General features: G+C 37.1%; 1 protein-coding gene across 3 annotated transcripts in view; it reads right to left on the bottom strand.

The window, feature by feature from the left end:
* Positions 1-19,591, bottom strand: part of camsap1a (calmodulin regulated spectrin-associated protein 1a) — a 41,949-nt gene that overhangs the window by 3,487 nt on the left and 18,871 nt on the right. For 2 of the 3 annotated variants that reach the window (XM_084387030.1, XM_084387031.1), the window contains 10 exons: positions 8,436-8,577; positions 7,681-7,820; positions 6,460-6,556; positions 6,184-6,349; positions 5,076-5,161; positions 4,859-4,943; positions 2,215-4,171; positions 627-763; positions 361-548; positions 182-281 (listed from right to left, as the gene is read on the bottom strand). In XM_084387030.1, the coding sequence (XP_084243156.1) occupies positions 182-281; positions 361-548; positions 627-763; positions 2,215-4,171; positions 4,859-4,943; positions 5,076-5,161; positions 6,184-6,349; positions 6,460-6,556; positions 7,681-7,820; positions 8,436-8,577 (3,098 nt within the window). The remainder of the gene's footprint in view (positions 1-181; positions 282-360; positions 549-626; positions 764-2,214; positions 4,172-4,858; positions 4,944-5,075; positions 5,162-6,183; positions 6,350-6,459; positions 6,557-7,680; positions 7,821-8,435; positions 8,578-19,591) is intronic. The other variant, XM_084387032.1, reaches the window with a different exon arrangement.

The raw sequence follows: 19,591 nt of genomic DNA, 5'->3' as shown, positions 1-19,591 counted from the left end.
ATAGATTAAAAATATATTAATTAAGAATAAATAAATAAATAATATTTTGATTGAAGTAGCTCTGAATCTAGTAAAAAAAAAAAAAAAAAGAGTATCAGTCAACTCAAATTGTGATGTGAAGAAACGCATAAAGCTGTCGCTTTGAGTCCAGAGAAGAGGGCCGCACATCTGCGATGCTCACCTGTGTGAACTGGCCCCTCCTGACGCCACACTGTCACCTTCAGTAGCAGCAGAAGCCAATGAGAGAGAAGATCCAGAGGGAGCAGAACAGAGACTCACCGCTGGAGAGAGAAAGAGTGGCGTTACCGGCTCAGAATCAAATGCATTATGTATAGATGCATTAAAAGTACAGTTTCTTACGAGCCGAACAGGAAGATTCAGCTCGATGCAGTGATTTAGGGCGTGGCCTCCTGTTTCGTGGGCGTGGTTTGGTGACGCCCTGCTCCTCCAGAAGCTCTTCCTGCTTCCTGCGCAGGTACTCCTGTTTGATCAGCTCCCGACGAAGCTTTTCTTCCTCTTTACGCACGCGGTCTTCCTCAGCTTTTCGTCTGACACAAACAGACATAAACAACATCAAATAGAGAAAAGCTCTCCTATTTACTCTCTAGATCCAGCGTGACTGATACCTGGCTTCATCTCGTTTGAGCTCTGACTCCACCTCCAGCTGCTGCTTGCGTATCCGTGCCTCTTCGGCCTTACGCTGCTGTTTAAGAAGGAACGCCGCCCTCTTCTTAGCCAGCTCGTCCTCTGCTTTCTGATCATCCTACATACAGGAAGTGAAAGCAGAGGCAATGGTTTTCATACAAACAAACAAAAATACTAATCAGGCAACAGGAAACCAGTTTCATCTTTATCCTGCAATCTTTTTATTGATCCTTTTTGGTAACACTTTATTTTAAGGTGACAGTTACACATCATTACATGTACTTACTATAGTAATAACAGTAAATAATGCGTAATAATAAATAAACCTAAACCAAACCCTAACCTTAAAGGAGAACTCCGGTCAATTTTAACATTGAGCTCATTTTTTTGTACATTTGGAGTGCTGTCAATACAGAGAACAACGACACAAATCGGTGTTTCCTACACCGAGTTATTCTATTTTTTAAATTTGCACCCTGTTGACTTCAATGGGGCAAGTTTTAAACCTGCTTTTAGCCTCTTAACATCCTTGATGTGTCCAAAGTAGTCGATTGTCGAGTTCACGCGCATAGGTTTAGTTACCTATGATCACGTGCGTGAACTCGGCAATCGACTACTTTGGACTTCAACCGAAAACAGGATGTAAATACAGGTATGTGCGCTGGCTTAAATAACATCATTTTTATACATATCTTTCACATCTACTGCAGTCAGATTCACTTGTGTTCACTCTGAAGGAATCACTCACATTTTCTGTGCACTTGTAATGACACATCAAGGATGTTAAGAGGCTAAAAGCAGGTTTAAAACTTGCCCCATTGAAGTCAACAGGGTGCAAATTTTAAAAAGAGGATAACACGGTGTAGGCAACACCGATTTTTGTCGTTGTTCTCTGTACTGACAGCACTCCAAATGTACAAAAAAATTAGCTCAATGTTAAAATTGACCGGAGTTCTCCTTTAACTATATAGTAAGTACATGTAGTTAATTAATATTACTCAGTCCTTATTTGAGTACAATGTAACCATGTCACCTTAAAATACATTTTAACCTAACTTTTTTTTATTCTTGATCATTGGTGTCTTTTATCACGTTACTGTTGCTTTTTATAGTCTTACGGCTTATTGCTTTTATGATATGATTGCAATAGCAAGGAGGTAAAATACATCAATATTTAATAAATAAAAAATAAAAAAAAATTTTTATAGAAATTAATTTAAAAAAATAACTTATTAAATAACAATATGAATAAAAATAAATGACATTAAACCACTCTTCAGCCAACTATCTATTTTATAATGCAATAAAATTAAAATAAATTTTAATATGCAATTTAACAATTAGATAAATCATATTATAATAACATTTAAAAATATAAATAATAATAATAAAAATCATAATCATTAAAAATCCACAGTGTAGACAGAATCACTGATTATAATGGGTTCAACTGTCTTTTGTCGTGTCGCACTGCTAGTTTCCGGTGTAGACACAATGTATTATAATAATAATAATAATAATAATGATAACAATAATAATAATAAAACAGTTATGCAAATGCTCTGGTACCTTGAAGAAGAAGCCCAGCCCAGACTTCTGTTCACCATCAGGTTCTGCGCTACCTTCTGACGGGTTAGCCGGGTCATATAGGTCCACTTCAATCAGCTGTGCTTTCGTTCTGTTTTCCTCAGATGAAACTGGAACGTTCTCCTCTCCAGAGCCTCTGGACTCGCTCCGCTCCTGGGTTGGATCGTCAGGCGGCGGCTCTGCGGAGGGGGGTTCGGTTTGGGGAGGGTCAAGGATGTCTGAGTGTCTGTTTGCAGATTCCTGCAGTTTGAATGTAGTATTCCGAATAATTCCTTTCAAGCCACGCCCACTCTCTTTAACCCCACCCTCTTCCTCATTCTCAGCCCGGGGGGTCCTGCCACCCGGCATCGGAGTGCTTGCTTTTGCTGCTGGACGACTGTTGGTATCTTTGCTTAGTTTGGGGTCGCTGGGTTTCGTCCGAGGCGTACGACTCGAGCTGAGTCTGGGAGGACGCTTGGTCGCGGTGGAAAAAGATTCTGTGAACTGCACGGAAAGGCGCGACTTGGTCTCGTGCTGCTCCGGCGGCTGTTCGTTTAAGGTCGGGACTGTGATTGGTTTGGTTTGCGGTTGTTCCTGCGGGGACTGGACGGTCTGTTTCATGAGCAAGTCCTGCTGGAGAGACATTTGCAACATTTGCTGCTGTATCGCTCCGATCGCTTCGTTCAGGAGCTCGATTGAACGGCTACATTCGCTGAGATCTGGCTCTCCGCCCACATCGTCTGAAGCTCCGCCCCCTCCCATGACGCTCAAACGATTGTCCTTATCCTCTAATGGAGTTACTGACGTTTCTTTATGCTCAGGGCCCTTTCCTCGAGCTTTCAGAACCTCAACGCATGCATCGTCCTTCGCAAGCGGTTTCTCCTTAAACACAATTCCCGTTTTGAGTGGGTGTGGCAGTGTGTCGCTCCTCCCTTTTTTAACGACATGCAAGAATGCCGCCTTTCCCAGCTGTTGCCGTTGGCGTGCCGACAAGTTCTCCATCTTCCTTTTCTGCATCTCGATGGCACGACGTTTTTCCTCCAGTTGCATGCGAAGGTGTACAAGTTCGGAAGCGAAACCAGGGCGGCCACCTGGTGTTCCCGGACTCTTGTCCGAAGGGAAGTGCATGCTTTCGGATCCATCGGGAGTGGTTGTCTGCGAGCTTCCTGTGCTGGGACAACCATCCGGAAATCCGACTCTATGCCTGCGGCGTTCTGCGAAACTCGTCATGCGGCCGGTCGATGTGCTGCTGGCCTGCGACAACACGCTGGGGCAGGGACTTGCCCGACCGCTAGTACCTTCCTTATCGTCCCGTTCGTGCACACAAACGTCCTCACGCAATTTCACGGACTCCTCTTCCTCCCCGAAGCCCATGCATTTCCTCCCAGCTTGCATCAGAAGCGCTTTGGAAAGCTCTTGTTCTGGAACCTCTACATCTTCATCTTCCTCAAACTCAGAGTCTGAGACGATGTCCTCCCAGGCTCCGAGCGGACTGTCCCGCACACACTCCGCGTCGTCGTGCAGGAAGAAGCTTCCCGGGGATTGCGCTCGAGAGCTTTCTTGCTCTATGCTATTGATTGGAGTAAACGTCCGGTTGAGTATGCATTCTGTGGGCGTATGCGACCCCCGGCGTCCCTGACCCCGTCCTTCGCCACTCTCCTCCCGTTTACTAATCCCCATTTTCTCCTTATTTGGTCGTAGAACAGCAGGTTGCAACGGTTCCAAGAAGAAACTATCTCTGGATGCAGCAGCGCCCTCAGGACTAATGACAGCCAATAGCTCCTCCTCTTCCTCCTGGTTGTCATGGTTACGTGTCTGGAGCAGGGGCTGGCCATTGATGCGGTGTCGTGGAGTAATGGAGATGACGTTGGAGGCTAAACTGTCCTTGCTAATGGAACGAGCCAGGCTGATATTATCGCCACATATACGTTCCCAATCCGTCTCCATTTGAGAGATGGGTCTGAGAAAAGAGATACAGATGTGTTTATTTGAACGGGTCAGTCATTTATTCCAGGACTGGGCTCTATAAATTGTGCAATGGTAGAAATGTGTCAACCTGTAGAGATTCTGCAAGCTCCAATTTAAAAGGAAAACATTCAAATGAGATAAAGTAGCTGTCATTTGTAAAGTATTTAATTTACTGGATTAAAAAAAAAAAGACTAACACATTTTCATACATTTTCAGCAAAAATAACAGTGATATTTTATGACCATTACCATGTCACAAAATTACTCTTGCCAGGATATATTTTTGGTCAGATTGTCCATGCCTAAATAATTCTATCTAAATGCCATTTAATGTGACATCAGTGTTATTTATTTTTATGTGTAGAGTACATTTTAATTTTAGTAAATTTACTTTTATTTACATTGTAAAAAATTGTGTTAACTTCGTTAAAATTAAGTTTTAGTCATTTTATTACGTGCTTTTGCCATTTTATTTAATTTTTTTAATTTCTTTTCAGCTTTATTTTTATGTCAGTTTTAGCTTCAGTCATTTTAGTGACTACAAGGCAACATTTCATTATTTATTTATCATTATTTCAATTTTATTTTATTTCAATTTTATTTCAATTAAAGAAAACAATTTTAATAGTTTTAACTTCAGTAAACAAAGTTACTGTGTGACATTAGACTTAACCCTAACCTTTGTCTCCGTTCTGTCCAGGCAAGCTGTGATCCAAGCATAAGTCCATCCATACGGGACAAAGAGTTTGACCTGTTCCTGAGCTCTGCTCACAGAATGACAGAGAGAGAGAGAGAGAGAGAGAGAGAGAGAAATTGATCAATTAGAGAATTGAAAATCAATTTAATCAATCTAAATGCAATATTATGCTAAAAGTTTAATTCGAAGATGTAGTTACCTGAACTCTCCTCCCCCTGAGAGGTCTTCTGTTGTCTCTGTCGTAACGGGAGGAGCGGGTGGGAGGGGGACGGGCTTCTATTTCTTCTGAAACAAAATCAGCTCCATTACAAGAAGAGTCAAACGGCTAGTTGCAACAAGCCATATATGTGTGTGTGTGTGTGTGTGTGTATATATATATATGTCTGTCTAACTATCTATATATGCAATTTAATTGTGATAATAGAACAAAATTAGTTAAATATATGTAATTTTACACAATATTTACTCAAAATTCGATAAAGAAAAACTATATTTAAAACACAAAACATACATTAGCCATTGACAAACCAGTCTGTAGATTTTGGGAACTGACACTAGAGAGAGCTAGGGCTATGTTCACACTTTCAGTCCAAATCCGATTATTTGTGCATCCATTTGGAATCTGATCTAAAATTATTGACTGTCCTCATTGTGTATCGCAACTGTTCAGATCCGATTTGTGTGTCCCATGCCGCTCTTTCGTTTTATAGAATATCTTTAAAGATGAACGAGAAACAGCGAGTGCTCTTTGCCATCGCGGCTATTTACCTGCAGCAAAAGGGCAAATGCCGGTCTATCGGAGCTCACAAAACCATTCAGGCTCAGAGTCAGCACGGCGAGTACCACCGTATGTACACAGAGACATAATCATAACTGATAGGACAGTTGCTGACTGCCAAGATGAGCTTCTCCATCTTGCATCGGATCACATGCTACTTCAGACTTCACTTCTATTGGTTGTCTCTCCCAAAAGTCACTCTTCATTTGCATAAAGTTGAACATATAGTTTAATATTCCCTGTAATAGTCTGAGAATTAAGTTTTCCTTGGCATGAGAAAGTCACATAAACCACGATCAGAGCAGTCAGACTGAAACGGATTTTCAGAAATGAACAGGATTTCAAGTCGGATATGCACAAAAATCAGATTTGGACTGACAGTCTGAACAAGGCTTAACACTGTTAACTCATTGTTTTAATCACAACCCAATTGTGATATTGCATAGTTGTAATTTAATGCAATGAAGTGCAATGGTAAAATACGTACTGCAACGTGTAACAGATCATTAGGTACTTCAAATAGACTTACACAGACAAGGAGTCCTCAGGGTGCAAGTAATACCGCATACAACCGTCAGGATTGGCAGCTGTCGCCAACGAGTCGGCTGAAGGAGACGGAGTTAAAAAGCTACGCTTAGTGGCATTGGATATGGGCACATGGGGACGGGAACTCTTTGGCTGAAGAGATGCTCTCACTGTCAGATTGTCAATCACAACACAGCATAATAATAAAGAGTGAATGAGATGGACGTCTTCAGATAGAAACTAAGTGTGCATCTGAAAGCTTTTAAGACTCGGTTCTTACCATCTTTAACCTCTTGTAGGTCTCGGGGCTTTACGAAGTCCGGCTTCACTACTTCAAACCACCAAAAGAGCTCAGCAATGAAAACCATCACGTTGTGCTGGAGGAACAAGAGCAAGTCAAAGTCGCACAGGGAATCTGTTAGCTGTCAGTTAGCACACATAAAGCTCTGGTGGTCTATAATCTAGTGAGCCGTCTACTAAGTAAAGTAAATTAGTTCAAATGAAAAAAATTAATCATGTTAGTAAGTTTAATAGCATAAGTATTTGTATGCACTATATTCTGGGACTGTCTTACCTGTGAAGGATGCATATGATGCTGTCTTAATTTGGCCTTTCTTAAAGGGGTCATATAATGTCATTTTTGTACAAGCTAATATGATTCTTTAGGGTCTAAATTAAAAGTTTGTAATATACTTTAATTAAAAATTCTCATTTGTATTGTAAGAAAACACTCATTTTACCTGGTCAAAAACAGCTCTGTTTTCAGCATGCCGTTTCAGTGCATGTGTCTTTAAATGATAATGAGCTTTGCTCACCCCACCCCTCTGTTCTGTGCGTACACCGTTTAAAATAATAATACAAAAACCATAACGCGTTGTTCATTATAAACGTGGGATTATGAATTATAGAGAACGTTGTACATAGAAAACATGCCATAATGTACCCTGAGTGTAAAAATAGCCAAACATGACAGCATTGACGTTGATCGTGGGGAATATTCCCTTTGAAAACTAACTCAGCCACTGCTGTACGGATTTAGAAACATCATCAATATGACTGCTGTGTTCGTTATTACTCCCAAGAACAGAACACCACAATCGCTTAGACGCCATTCTGCTCAGCACTCCAATTATCAACAATGAATGTGCAACAATTATCAACAATGAATGAACGTGCTATGATTGACAGCTCGCTCACGAGGGCGCGAGGGCGGGTCTGTGTTTGAAACGCTGCTGTCAATCAGCCATCGTGGGAGGGGCGTCGATATTGTGACGTCACAATATCGAACAGCTTGATTTGAGACAGGAGGAAACATATAAGAAGATAAAAAAAAAAACACTGGATGGATTTTTATCATTTTATGATGATTGTGTCCAGGCACTACCAACACACATTTCAGTACAATCAACTTGTAAAAGTGCATGTACCATTATATGACCCCTTTAAAAGGAAACCCTTTACAATACTTTTATAGTGCAGAATGACATATTTGGGTACGGACCTTTAGCACCGGTGGGCCGTAGAGCAGGTCTTCAGTCTGCAGGTAAAAACACCTGTTCAGGTATTCGTTAGAAAACTCCCGCAGCAGATGGATGTTGTACACACTATCCGACAGAGACGTCACTTCCTTCAGACATATGTCTAATGGAGAAAAACAACGTTGAAATTGAAAGAGCTTTACAACTTCTTAAAAAAAAAAAAAAAAACACTGTATGCATAATTTCTAAATCATTCTTGCATTAATTGTCGAGTTCAATTTAACGCAGTTGGAGTTGCATATTACAAATAGTGTTGACTCTTTGACAAATTGCTTTGGTTTCCTTTTTTGTAAGTTGCTTTGGATAAAAGTCTGCTAAATGCATACATGTAAATTAATCTAACAATTTACGAAAGAATGAATTGAGAAAATGATTGCACATTTGTGTGTGTGTGTGTGTGTGTGTGTGTGTGTGTGTGTGTGTGTATGTATATATGAGAGAGAGAGAGAGAGAGAGAGAGAGAGAGAGATTCGGGGTTAGTATGAATATTACAAAAGATATCTATTTCAAAGAACTGCTGTTCTTTTGAACATTCAATCAATGAATCCTTAAAAAAGTAGAATTAAATACCAATTTTAACTTCAAAACTACTTTAAAAATCAGCATAAATAATTCATTGTTGCATACTTTTTTGAGTTGAACTGAAACAGTTGACTTAAGAATTTACAAAATGATTCTGCTCATTTGTGGCCCAGTGTGTGTGTGTGTGTGTGTGTACCATCTAGCCTCATGTATTCGGGGCAGTAGAAGTGTACGACCGCTAGCAGTGCTGCTCCGTCACAAACGTCCTTCATCAGGTCCTCCATCACAGACAGGTGAGGGAAAGAACGACCGGACAGGTGTTCTCTACGGTAACGTACCTGAGAGAGAGCAGGCAGGGACTTATAAAGCATCTAACACATATCAGACACATGAGTAGTATTAACATATACCATGTGTCACTTTTGGGTTTATATTTGATTGATTTATGACCCCTTGTCACTCATGATTGACAGGGAATCCATGTGTCGAAAACAGGGTCTCTGATTTACGGTGTCAAGCTTGGTGAGATTTGCTTCCTGGGTAACTGGCTCCTTCCAGTCTGTTGGGGGGGGGGGGGGTAAACTGTTGCTGATTGTATTTTCCTTTGATTGTTGGGGGTGAAATTCACCCAAGCAAGTATTACGCAATGTTGACACCCTGAGTGTCAAAATCTTTGCTGGTTGATCAATAGGGTAGCCTATATGTTAATTGAGTCAGAAATATTTGAGTCAAGTAATTCAGGAATACCATTACACCTACAAAACACTGGCTATATTCATTAAAATAATATGTCTTGAGATGTTTTAAGAACAACTGTGTGTGTGTGTGTGTGTGTGTGTGTGTGTGTGTGTGTGTGTGTGTGTGTGTGTGTGTGTGTGTGTGTGTGTGTGTGTGTGTGTGTGTGTGTGAGCACCTCAGTAGTACCTGAACTATAGGTTTATGTTAATGCCTAAGACAAAGAATCAGACACGTTCATCAAGCCAAAGAGTCCTATACCCACACACCCGTACTATATTCTTCTCAATAAGAAAAGGTGTAGTTGTTGATGTTTTTTTTCTAGAACATCTGTATCTGTTTCCTGATGCCAATAGGATCAGTGTTAAAAAATACAAAGAATCAAAACATTTATCTAACTCACAGTGAAGGTGTTTACAAGTGGAACTGGCGGGGGAAGAGTGCATCCTAAATGGGTTTGTTAATGGTTTTACGACAGTTGCTTAGGCTAGATGTTTAAAGAATGACACTTCATCAAAAGCTTTCTGGTGATTCTCTGGGCTCGCACACAAAAACATCTTTTTAGTGTATATAAATTTGTTTGGTACTTTTGTTATTTTAGTATTTTTTACAGAAAATGTTTTAGTTTTTAACCCAGCCCATAGTGTGTGTGTGTGTGTGTGTGTGTGTGTGTGTGTGTGTGCCCTTGTTTATATTACATTGTGGGGACCAAATGTCCCCATAAGAATAGTAAAACCTGAGATCACCTACATTGTGGGGATCACAATGCCAGCCAGCGGTCCCCACTTTTCAAAAGGCTTATAAATCACACAGGATGAGTTGTTTTGAGAAAGTAAAAATGCAGAATGTTTCCTGTGATGGGTAGGTTTAGGGGTAGGGTTAGTGTAAGGGGACAGAATATACAGTTTGTACGGTATAAAAACCATTACGTCTATGGAGAGTCCCCACAAAGATAGTGAACCAGACGTGTGTGTGTGTGTGTGTGTGTGTGTGTGTGTGTGTGTGTGTGTGTGTGTGTGTGTGTGTGTGTGTGTGTGTGTGTGTTGCAAAACAACAAATTACATATTTTTACTTAAATTCTGGGTAAAATAAAATGCATAGGGATTTTAAACATTCAAACATTTATATATATATATATATATATATATATATATATATATATATATATTTTTTATTTTTTTTTTTGCCACAAAAAGCAATGAAAGTTGCCCCTTTTCTTTAAATAAAACTTTTACTTTATTTAATTTTTTAAAACAGACTGATGACCAGCATCTTTTATTAGAACTGTAGCCAAACAGTTTCCTCACATGAGTAAAACACAATTTTCACTTAGAAAACTTTTTAAATGTACGACTGAACCTTTTCTCTTATGACAAACCTACATTTCAAATTATAGCTGAGGTGTGTAACAACCACAAGGGATACATGTTGATTCCATGTTTCAGTGCAAACATGCAATATTCAAGAAATCTAATCTTTCAGAACACAATACTTTGTGTTGAGTGATCCAGACAAAGCTTCATGATAGAAAATATCATGGAAGTCACTTGCACTTCACAACATCAAGCACAAAATTAAAGAGAAGAGCTTAAAAAAAAAAAAAAAAAATTGGTAATATCAAGGTTCTATGGTTCTATTAAAGCGACACAATATATAGTTATATATATTTATGTGTGTGTGTGTGTGTGTGTGTGTGTGTCTGTCTGTGTAAATAGTTGTGCTAAACTCTTTGTGTGTATTTTTACACGCCATCATATTTTGTCAGGGCAAAGTTTCACACTCGTGACTAACTTACAAACATAATCTTTATACAGGGTTACTATATGTGTGTCCGAAATACCTGTAAAATTCAAAAGACCAAATCAGTAAGAAAAGAGGGCTCAGCATACATTAAAAAGTAAAATTTATAATAAATACACAAAATCCATTCGTGAGCAATTGTGAAAGTTTGTACATTTTGTTTTGTAAGTGATGTTTTTATCACTCCACTAGTGTTAGTCACTTTATTCAGATAGCACTATTTTGTTTGTTGGACTCTTCTTTGAGAACTGTCAACATTCAGTGTTTATAGGAATAAATGCAAATTAAGAATTTAAGTGAAAGTCTTTCTGTTTGAGAGTGTTTGACTAAATTGATATTTCTTTTAGTGCAACTTTACAGCTACAGTATCTATGATTTCGGATTACACAAAGCATCAACACGAAAAGTAAGTTATGCTGTTTTACACTTAATCTGTACAACTGAATCACATCTGACTATTACACTGAGAACTGCACTTTCATTTAAGAATGAGGCTGGCAAACCCTGCAGATAAAAAAAAAAAATTACATGTGTAGAAATTCACCATGTAAATTCAAGACCCCAAATCACTAAGAAAATAAGTTACGCCATACAAAACATCATTTATGATGCATACAGCATGTAGAAAACTCAAATGATGACCAATTTGTTAGTTTGTTACACGTTTGTAAATATGGTTTTGCAAATGACTCTTTATTACTCCACTAGATTTAGTCATCTTGTTGAGATGACACTGTTCACATTTCTTTGTTTGTTGATCTGTGTTTTGTTTTAGGCGAAGACAAACCGATGTAAGTTCATGCTATTCCACACATGGGAAAACGTGTGTGATGAACGCAGGCCTTTCATTTAAGAGGCTTTTTAAATACATGACTGAACTTTCTCTTTTTGACAAACCAGTATTCCATATTATATTATTTTATACTTAATATTATATTAAGTTGTTTAACGTCCGCAGAATAGTTTGTTCCAACAACCCGCTTAACATTAAAGATTATAGTTTTTCAATTGTTATCAACCTTCTTCTTTGACTCAAATAAAGTTACTACATGCGCTAAAAATCTTTGTAATTTTTATTTTTTTGCTCTTCTGCCAGATTTGTTAGAGGAACTATGCCACACTGTTGTAATGCAAACACATTAAGAACTATAAAGTTACATGTCCTTGTAAAGACTATAGATAACATTCAAACATAGGCTAATCGTTATACAGGAATTATGTTTGCACAAAAGTAAATGCAAGGTCAATTTGTGTAAGGCATATAGGAAAAGAGACAATTAGCCATAAAGAATACAGAATTCCTCTCTCCTGGTCTATTGTGAAAGTTTATGTCGATACAGTATGTAAAATTATATTTTTCCACTAAACGATGTCACGCTTTACATTTAGTTTCTCTGTTTTTGTACAGTCTTTTGTACTACTCTCTGAGCGTGGTCAAATATGTTCATAGGAATAATGAAAACATGAACAAATGCAGCATTTTGAGAATTTAATGTCAGTCCTTCTACATGACACTGGTTGAGACTAAACAAATGACATTTCTTTTAGGACATCTTTCTGGTCTGTCTACTCTGTGGGATCGCAAGACACAACGATCCCAACATGAAAAGTGAGTTATGCCCTTTTTCTGTTACCCATTCAACCATTATACACTTCATACTTTTAGAACTATAAAACTCTGCATTTCACAGCACAGTTATAGATACACAGTTTCTTTTGTCTATGTCTCTAAACAACTGTTAAGTAAATTAATTACAGTTGATAAGTAGCAATTTTAAGTGAAAGGTGAGATGATTCATGCCTTTTTTTATTTTATTATTCTGTACACACCAATACTTTGACACCAGTGTTTTAGGCATCTGTCTTTTAGGTTTGATCCAGAAAACAGAACTTGTGTTTTATGTCTCAACATTTTGTTCTCCTTTTTAATGAAAACATGCAGTTTTAGTTCTCAACAGCAGAACACCAAAATGTTTTAGCATATTGTAAATTTCAATAGTTAGCTAGCAAATGCATGTGAACTGTTTATTACTGTGATAATTTATTATGTGAAACAAGCTCAGTCACATCAGAGTTGAATTGGAACAGTTATTGTCCTGCATGTTTAACAGTGTTAGTGTTCTCACAAGTCACAATGTTTTCATTGTAGTGTGTTTCATTGTTGCAAAGTTCCATTGTTTCAAAGTTTCATTGTAGCATGTAACAGTTTGGAGACATTTGGGGGGATTTTATTTTATTGTATTTTCATGCTACTTTGATTTTATTTATGTGGTTGCACAGTTGTGTGTGTGTGTGTGTGTGTGTGTGTGTGTGTGTGTGTGTGTTCCTTACACTTTGCAAAGCAACTTTGAAAAACAACTGTTTCCTCTAATCTGCTGTAATTTTAGTGAGCTCTAGGTGTTCTCGGCTTCTCCTTGTTCAAATAAGACAATGCTCCCATGAATTTTGGGGTGGTATGTGGATATAGAATGCAGCACAAGGAACTCTTATATATTTAATTTAATAAAACATCCATGTAATGTTTTTAAAATCACAGTAAAACAAAGGTATGAAGACATCTGTCTATCAGAGACCTTCACAAACTATGGTGTAAAACAAAATTCAGTGCATCAGTGAACACCGATTTACCAGCATATTACTTGTATCACTATTGTTTGAAGGAAAAAAAAACAAACAGGTTAATCTCCCTAAGTGTGGTGTTTTATGACTACTGAAGGTGTCACATCCTTAGAGCATTACATCCTTGGATGTTTGACACCTAGAGCCCAGCCTCCTGAATTTGGTATTTAAATAAGATTTAGGATAGTAATTAAATAAATAAAACAAACATTCTACAACTCTAGTGTTACAATGGCTACTCCAAAAAACTCATGAAACATCTAGAGAGATGTGTGTAACGCCGACAAGAACAGCAACAGCTGAACAGGACTGACCAGTTAACAAGCTTAAACAGTTGAAGACCTTCACTGTCTATGCCAGAAAATGAGTTTGACAGAGTTTCTCCATGAAGATGAAGATTTTGTGAAACAGGACTTTCTGATGTCTGATGATCGTGTAGGAAGATTTGTGTTTGAAAAGGGGTCACACACACACAGTCAAACTCTACGCTATGGAACCTTACAAAGATTATACATCGAATGTCCTTATCTGCTTTCGACTGCCATAGACTTGCCATTTTTCTACACCCCAAAAAATGGAGATTTTATTGGTATTGGTGGGGGTGGGGGGAATTGGTCCTTTTTTCAACTGGGATGGCACAACACCCGATGTGTGGTACGTGTCAAAGCAGCGATGAGTCTCACTCTGGAATAGGACAGTAACGGTCATGCTCATCAGAATGCTGCAAAATGAGTCTATATTTTCAGTGGCGCGACATACACACCATTTTCTCAACAATAGACAAAGCTGTTAAAGTTGAGTTGATTTTATTTTGAGCATTGCTAAAAGATCAATTAGTATTTAATTATGGTGATGGGTGTGAATATGTATTGAATAGGGCTGTGTTACAGCAAACCTGAAGATTTGTTCATTGTACTCTATTTGTACAATGATATTGTATTGTATTGTATTGAGTTGCATCTGTTTCCCATCTGTCCCCATCTCTGTGTTCCTTGCAATATGCTGAAGTGTTTTTGTTTAATAAAACTGTGATTGGATCCAATTTCCCTTGCTTCTAAGCACCTCTATGATACAGACATGATAATGTTTTATTCAGATTGTGGAATACTGTTTAAAAGTGTTTGTATATTTTTGAAAAACATTTAAAGTATTATCGATCTGTGCTGTTATATACAACATTGTCATATTAATTTGTCTTGAGTAAAAATAAAACTCAATGTCACCTAAAAGTCTTTAACTGAACCATCATAACATAACTTCATCTTAACATCATCATAGAAGTTGACAAAGTCTGCACAGAATGAAATTCCAACCTACTATCTCAATGCATGTTATGGATCTTTTTGTGGACAATTCACCAGAGCATATGGTTTTTTTTGTTTTTGTTTTTTGTTTTTTTTTACCTCCTAAAGAATCAGGGTCGCAAGTTGTGTAATAGTTACTTTTTTATATGAGCTCAGACATGGTCACAAAAGAATAACAAGTTAAGTGACTCAACCTTTTATTTCATGCACATACAATATTGAATATATATCCATACATTGAAGTAGTAAAGAAAATTATAAAAATGGCATTACATACAAACAATAAAATAATAATACTAGTGCCACGCATAGATCTGTTACAAACATACACATAAACAACATCTATCTCGTCACTACATCCACGCATCACATCCAGAACATTTCTGAGGATTACACAGGTTGTTTGCTGTAAAAACACATGCTTGTCACATCAGGCCATGAATTTGTCAGGCTTCTGACCGCATCCATTTCATTTTTGAGATTTGTTACACGTTTGGTTTCCTCCGCACAACCGTTATTCTAATCACATGCACCATCGATAATGTCGTGCATCAAGCCAACCATCTTGTTTCTAAAATAATCTTTAAACATACAGATCTATGCGTGGCACTAGTATTATTATTTTATTGTTTGTATGTAATGCCATTTTTATAATTTTCTTTACTACTTCAATGTATGGATATATATTCAATATTGTATGTGCATGAAATAAAAGGTTGAGTCACTTAACTTGTTATTCTTTTGTGACCATGTCTGAGCTCATATAAAAAAGTAACTATTACACAACTTGCGACCCTGATTCTTTAGGAGGTAAAAAAAAACAAAAAACAAAAACAAAAAAAACCATATGCTCTGGTGAATTGTCCACAAAAAGATCCATAACATGCATTGAGATAGTAGGTTGGAATTTCATTCTGTGCAGACTTTGTCAACTTCTATGATGATGTTAAGATGAAGTTATGTTATGATGGTTCAGTTAAAGACTTTTAGGTGACATTGAGTTTTATTTTTACTCAAGACAAATTAATATGACAATGTTGTATATAACAGCACAGATCGATAATACTTTAAATGTTTTTCAAAAATATACAAACACTTTTAAACAGTATTCCACAATCTGAATAAAACATTATCATGTCTGTATCATAGAGGTGCTTAGAAGCAAGGGAAATTGGATCCAATCACAGTTTTATTAAACAAAAACACTTCAGCATATTGCAAGGAACACAGAGATGGGGACAGATGGGAAACAGATGCAACTCAATACAATACAATACAATATCATTGTACAAATAGAGTACAATGAACAAATCTTCAGGTTTGCTGTAACACAGCCCTATTCAATACATATTCACACCCATCACCATAATTAAATACTAATTGATCTTTTAGCAATGCTCAAAATAAAATCAACTCAACTTTAACAGCTTTGTCTATTGTTGAGAAAATGGTGTGTATGTCGCGCCACTGAAAATATAGACTCATTTTGCAGCATTCTGATGAGCATGACCGTTACTGTCCTATTCCAGAGTGAGACTCATCGCTGCTTTGACACGTACCACACATCGGGTGTTGTGCCATCCCAGTTGAAAAAAGGACCAATTCCCCCCACCCCCACCAATACCAATAAAATCTCCATTTTTTGGGGTGTAGAAAAATGGCAAGTCTATGGCAGTCGAAAGCAGATAAGGACATTCGATGTATAATCTTTGTAAGGTTCCATAGCGTAGAGTTTGACTGTGTGTGTGTGACCCCTTTTCAAACACAAATCTTCCTACACGATCATCAGACATCAGAAAGTCCTGTTTCACAAAATCTTCATCTTCATGGAGAAACTCTGTCAAACTCATTTTCTGGCATAGACAGTGAAGGTCTTCAACTGTTTAAGCTTGTTAACTGGTCAGTCCTGTTCAGCTGTTGCTGTTCTTGTCGGCGTTACACACATCTCTCTAGATGTTTCATGAGTTTTTTGGAGTAGCCATTGTAACACTAGAGTTGTAGAATGTTTGTTTTATTTATTTAATTACTATCCTAAATCTTATTTAAATACCAAATTCAGGAGGCTGGGCTCTAGGTGTCAAACATCCAAGGATGTAATGCTCTAAGGATGTGACACCTTCAGTAGTCATAAAACACCACACTTAGGGAGATTAACCTGTTTGTTTTTTTTTCCTTCAAACAATAGTGATACAAGTAATATGCTGGTAAATCGGTGTTCACTGATGCACTGAATTTTGTTTTACACCATAGTTTGTGAAGGTCTCTGATAGACAGATGTCTTCATACCTTTGTTTTACTGTGATTTTAAAAACATTACATGGATGTTTTATTAAATTAAATATATAAGAGTTCCTTGTGCTGCATTCTATATCCACATACCACCCCAAAATTCATGGGAGCATTGTCTTATTTGAACAAGGAGAAGCCGAGAACACCTAGAGCTCACTAAAATTACAGCAGATTAGAGGAAACAGTTGTTTTTCAAAGTTGCTTTGCAAAGTGTAAGGAACACACACACACACACACACACACACACACACACACAACTGTGCAACCACATAAATAAAATCAAAGTAGCATGAAAATACAATAAAATAAAATCCCCCCAAATGTCTCCAAACTGTTACATGCTACAATGAAACTTTGAAACAATGGAACTTTGCAACAATGAAACACACTACAATGAAAACATTGTGACTTGTGAGAACACTAACACTGTTAAACATGCAGGACAATAACTGTTCCAATTCAACTCTGATGTGACTGAGCTTGTTTCACATAATAAATTATCACAGTAATAAACAGTTCACATGCATTTGCTAGCTAACTATTGAAATTTACAATATGCTAAAACATTTTGGTGTTCTGCTGTTGAGAACTAAAACTGCATGTTTTCATTAAAAAGGAGAACAAAATGTTGAGACATAAAACACAAGTTCTGTTTTCTGGATCAAACCTAAAAGACAGATGCCTAAAACACTGGTGTCAAAGTATTGGTGTGTACAGAATAATAAAATAAAAAAAGGCATGAATCATCTCACCTTTCACTTAAAATTGCTACTTATCAACTGTAATTAATTTACTTAACAGTTGTTTAGAGACATAGACAAAAGAAACTGTGTATCTATAACTGTGCTGTGAAATGCAGAGTTTTATAGTTCTAAAAGTATGAAGTGTATAATGGTTGAATGGGTAACAGAAAAAGGGCATAACTCACTTTTCATGTTGGGATCGTTGTGTCTTGCGATCCCACAGAGTAGACAGACCAGAAAGATGTCCTAAAAGAAATGTCATTTGTTTAGTCTCAACCAGTGTCATGTAGAAGGACTGACATTAAATTCTCAAAATGCTGCATTTGTTCATGTTTTCATTATTCCTATGAACATATTTGACCACGCTCAGAGAGTAGTACAAAAGACTGTACAAAAACAGAGAAACTAAATGTAAAGCGTGACATCGTTTAGTGGAAAAATATAATTTTACATACTGTATCGACATAAACTTTCACAATAGACCAGGAGAGAGGAATTCTGTATTCTTTATGGCTAATTGTCTCTTTTCCTATATGCCTTACACAAATTGACCTTGCATTTACTTTTGTGCAAACATAATTCCTGTATAACGATTAGCCTATGTTTGAATGTTATCTATAGTCTTTACAAGGACATGTAACTTTATAGTTCTTAATGTGTTTGCATTACAACAGTGTGGCATAGTTCCTCTAACAAATCTGGCAGAAGAGCAAAAAAATAAAAATTACAAAGATTTTTAGCGCATGTAGTAACTTTATTTGAGTCAAAGAAGAAGGTTGATAACAATTGAAAAACTATAATCTTTAATGTTAAGCGGGTTGTTGGAACAAACTATTCTGCGGACGTTAAACAACTTAATATAATATTAAGTATAAAATAATATAATATGGAATACTGGTTTGTCAAAAAGAGAAAGTTCAGTCATGTATTTAAAAAGCCTCTTAAATGAAAGGCCTGCGTTCATCACACACGTTTTCCCATGTGTGGAATAGCATGAACTTACATCGGTTTGTCTTCGCCTAAAACAAAACACAGATCAACAAACAAAGAAATGTGAACAGTGTCATCTCAACAAGATGACTAAATCTAGTGGAGTAATAAAGAGTCATTTGCAAAACCATATTTACAAACGTGTAACAAACTAACAAATTGGTCATCATTTGAGTTTTCTACATGCTGTATGCATCATAAATGATGTTTTGTATGGCGTAACTTATTTTCTTAGTGATTTGGGGTCTTGAATTTACATGGTGAATTTCTACACATGTAATTTTTTTTTTTTATCTGCAGGGTTTGCCAGCCTCATTCTTAAATGAAAGTGCAGTTCTCAGTGTAATAGTCAGATGTGATTCAGTTGTACAGATTAAGTGTAAAACAGCATAACTTACTTTTCGTGTTGATGCTTTGTGTAATCCGAAATCATAGATACTGTAGCTGTAAAGTTGCACTAAAAGAAATATCAATTTAGTCAAACACTCTCAAACAGAAAGACTTTCACTTAAATTCTTAATTTGCATTTATTCCTATAAACACTGAATGTTGACAGTTCTCAAAGAAGAGTCCAACAAACAAAATAGTGCTATCTGAATAAAGTGACTAACACTAGTGGAGTGATAAAAACATCACTTACAAAACAAAATGTACAAACTTTCACAATTGCTCACGAATGGATTTTGTGTATTTATTATAAATTTTACTTTTTAATGTATGCTGAGCCCTCTTTTCTTACTGATTTGGTCTTTTGAATTTTACAGGTATTTCGGACACACATATAGTAACCCTGTATAAAGATTATGTTTGTAAGTTAGTCACGAGTGTGAAACTTTGCCCTGACAAAATATGATGGCGTGTAAAAATACACA

Source organism: Rutilus rutilus (genome assembly GCF_951802725.1).
Source record: "Rutilus rutilus genome assembly, chromosome: 18".
Taxonomy (NCBI): Eukaryota; Metazoa; Chordata; class Actinopteri; order Cypriniformes; family Leuciscidae; genus Rutilus; species Rutilus rutilus.
Note: the sequence above shows the minus strand (reverse complement) of the source record. Positions and strands in the feature narration are given on the sequence as shown.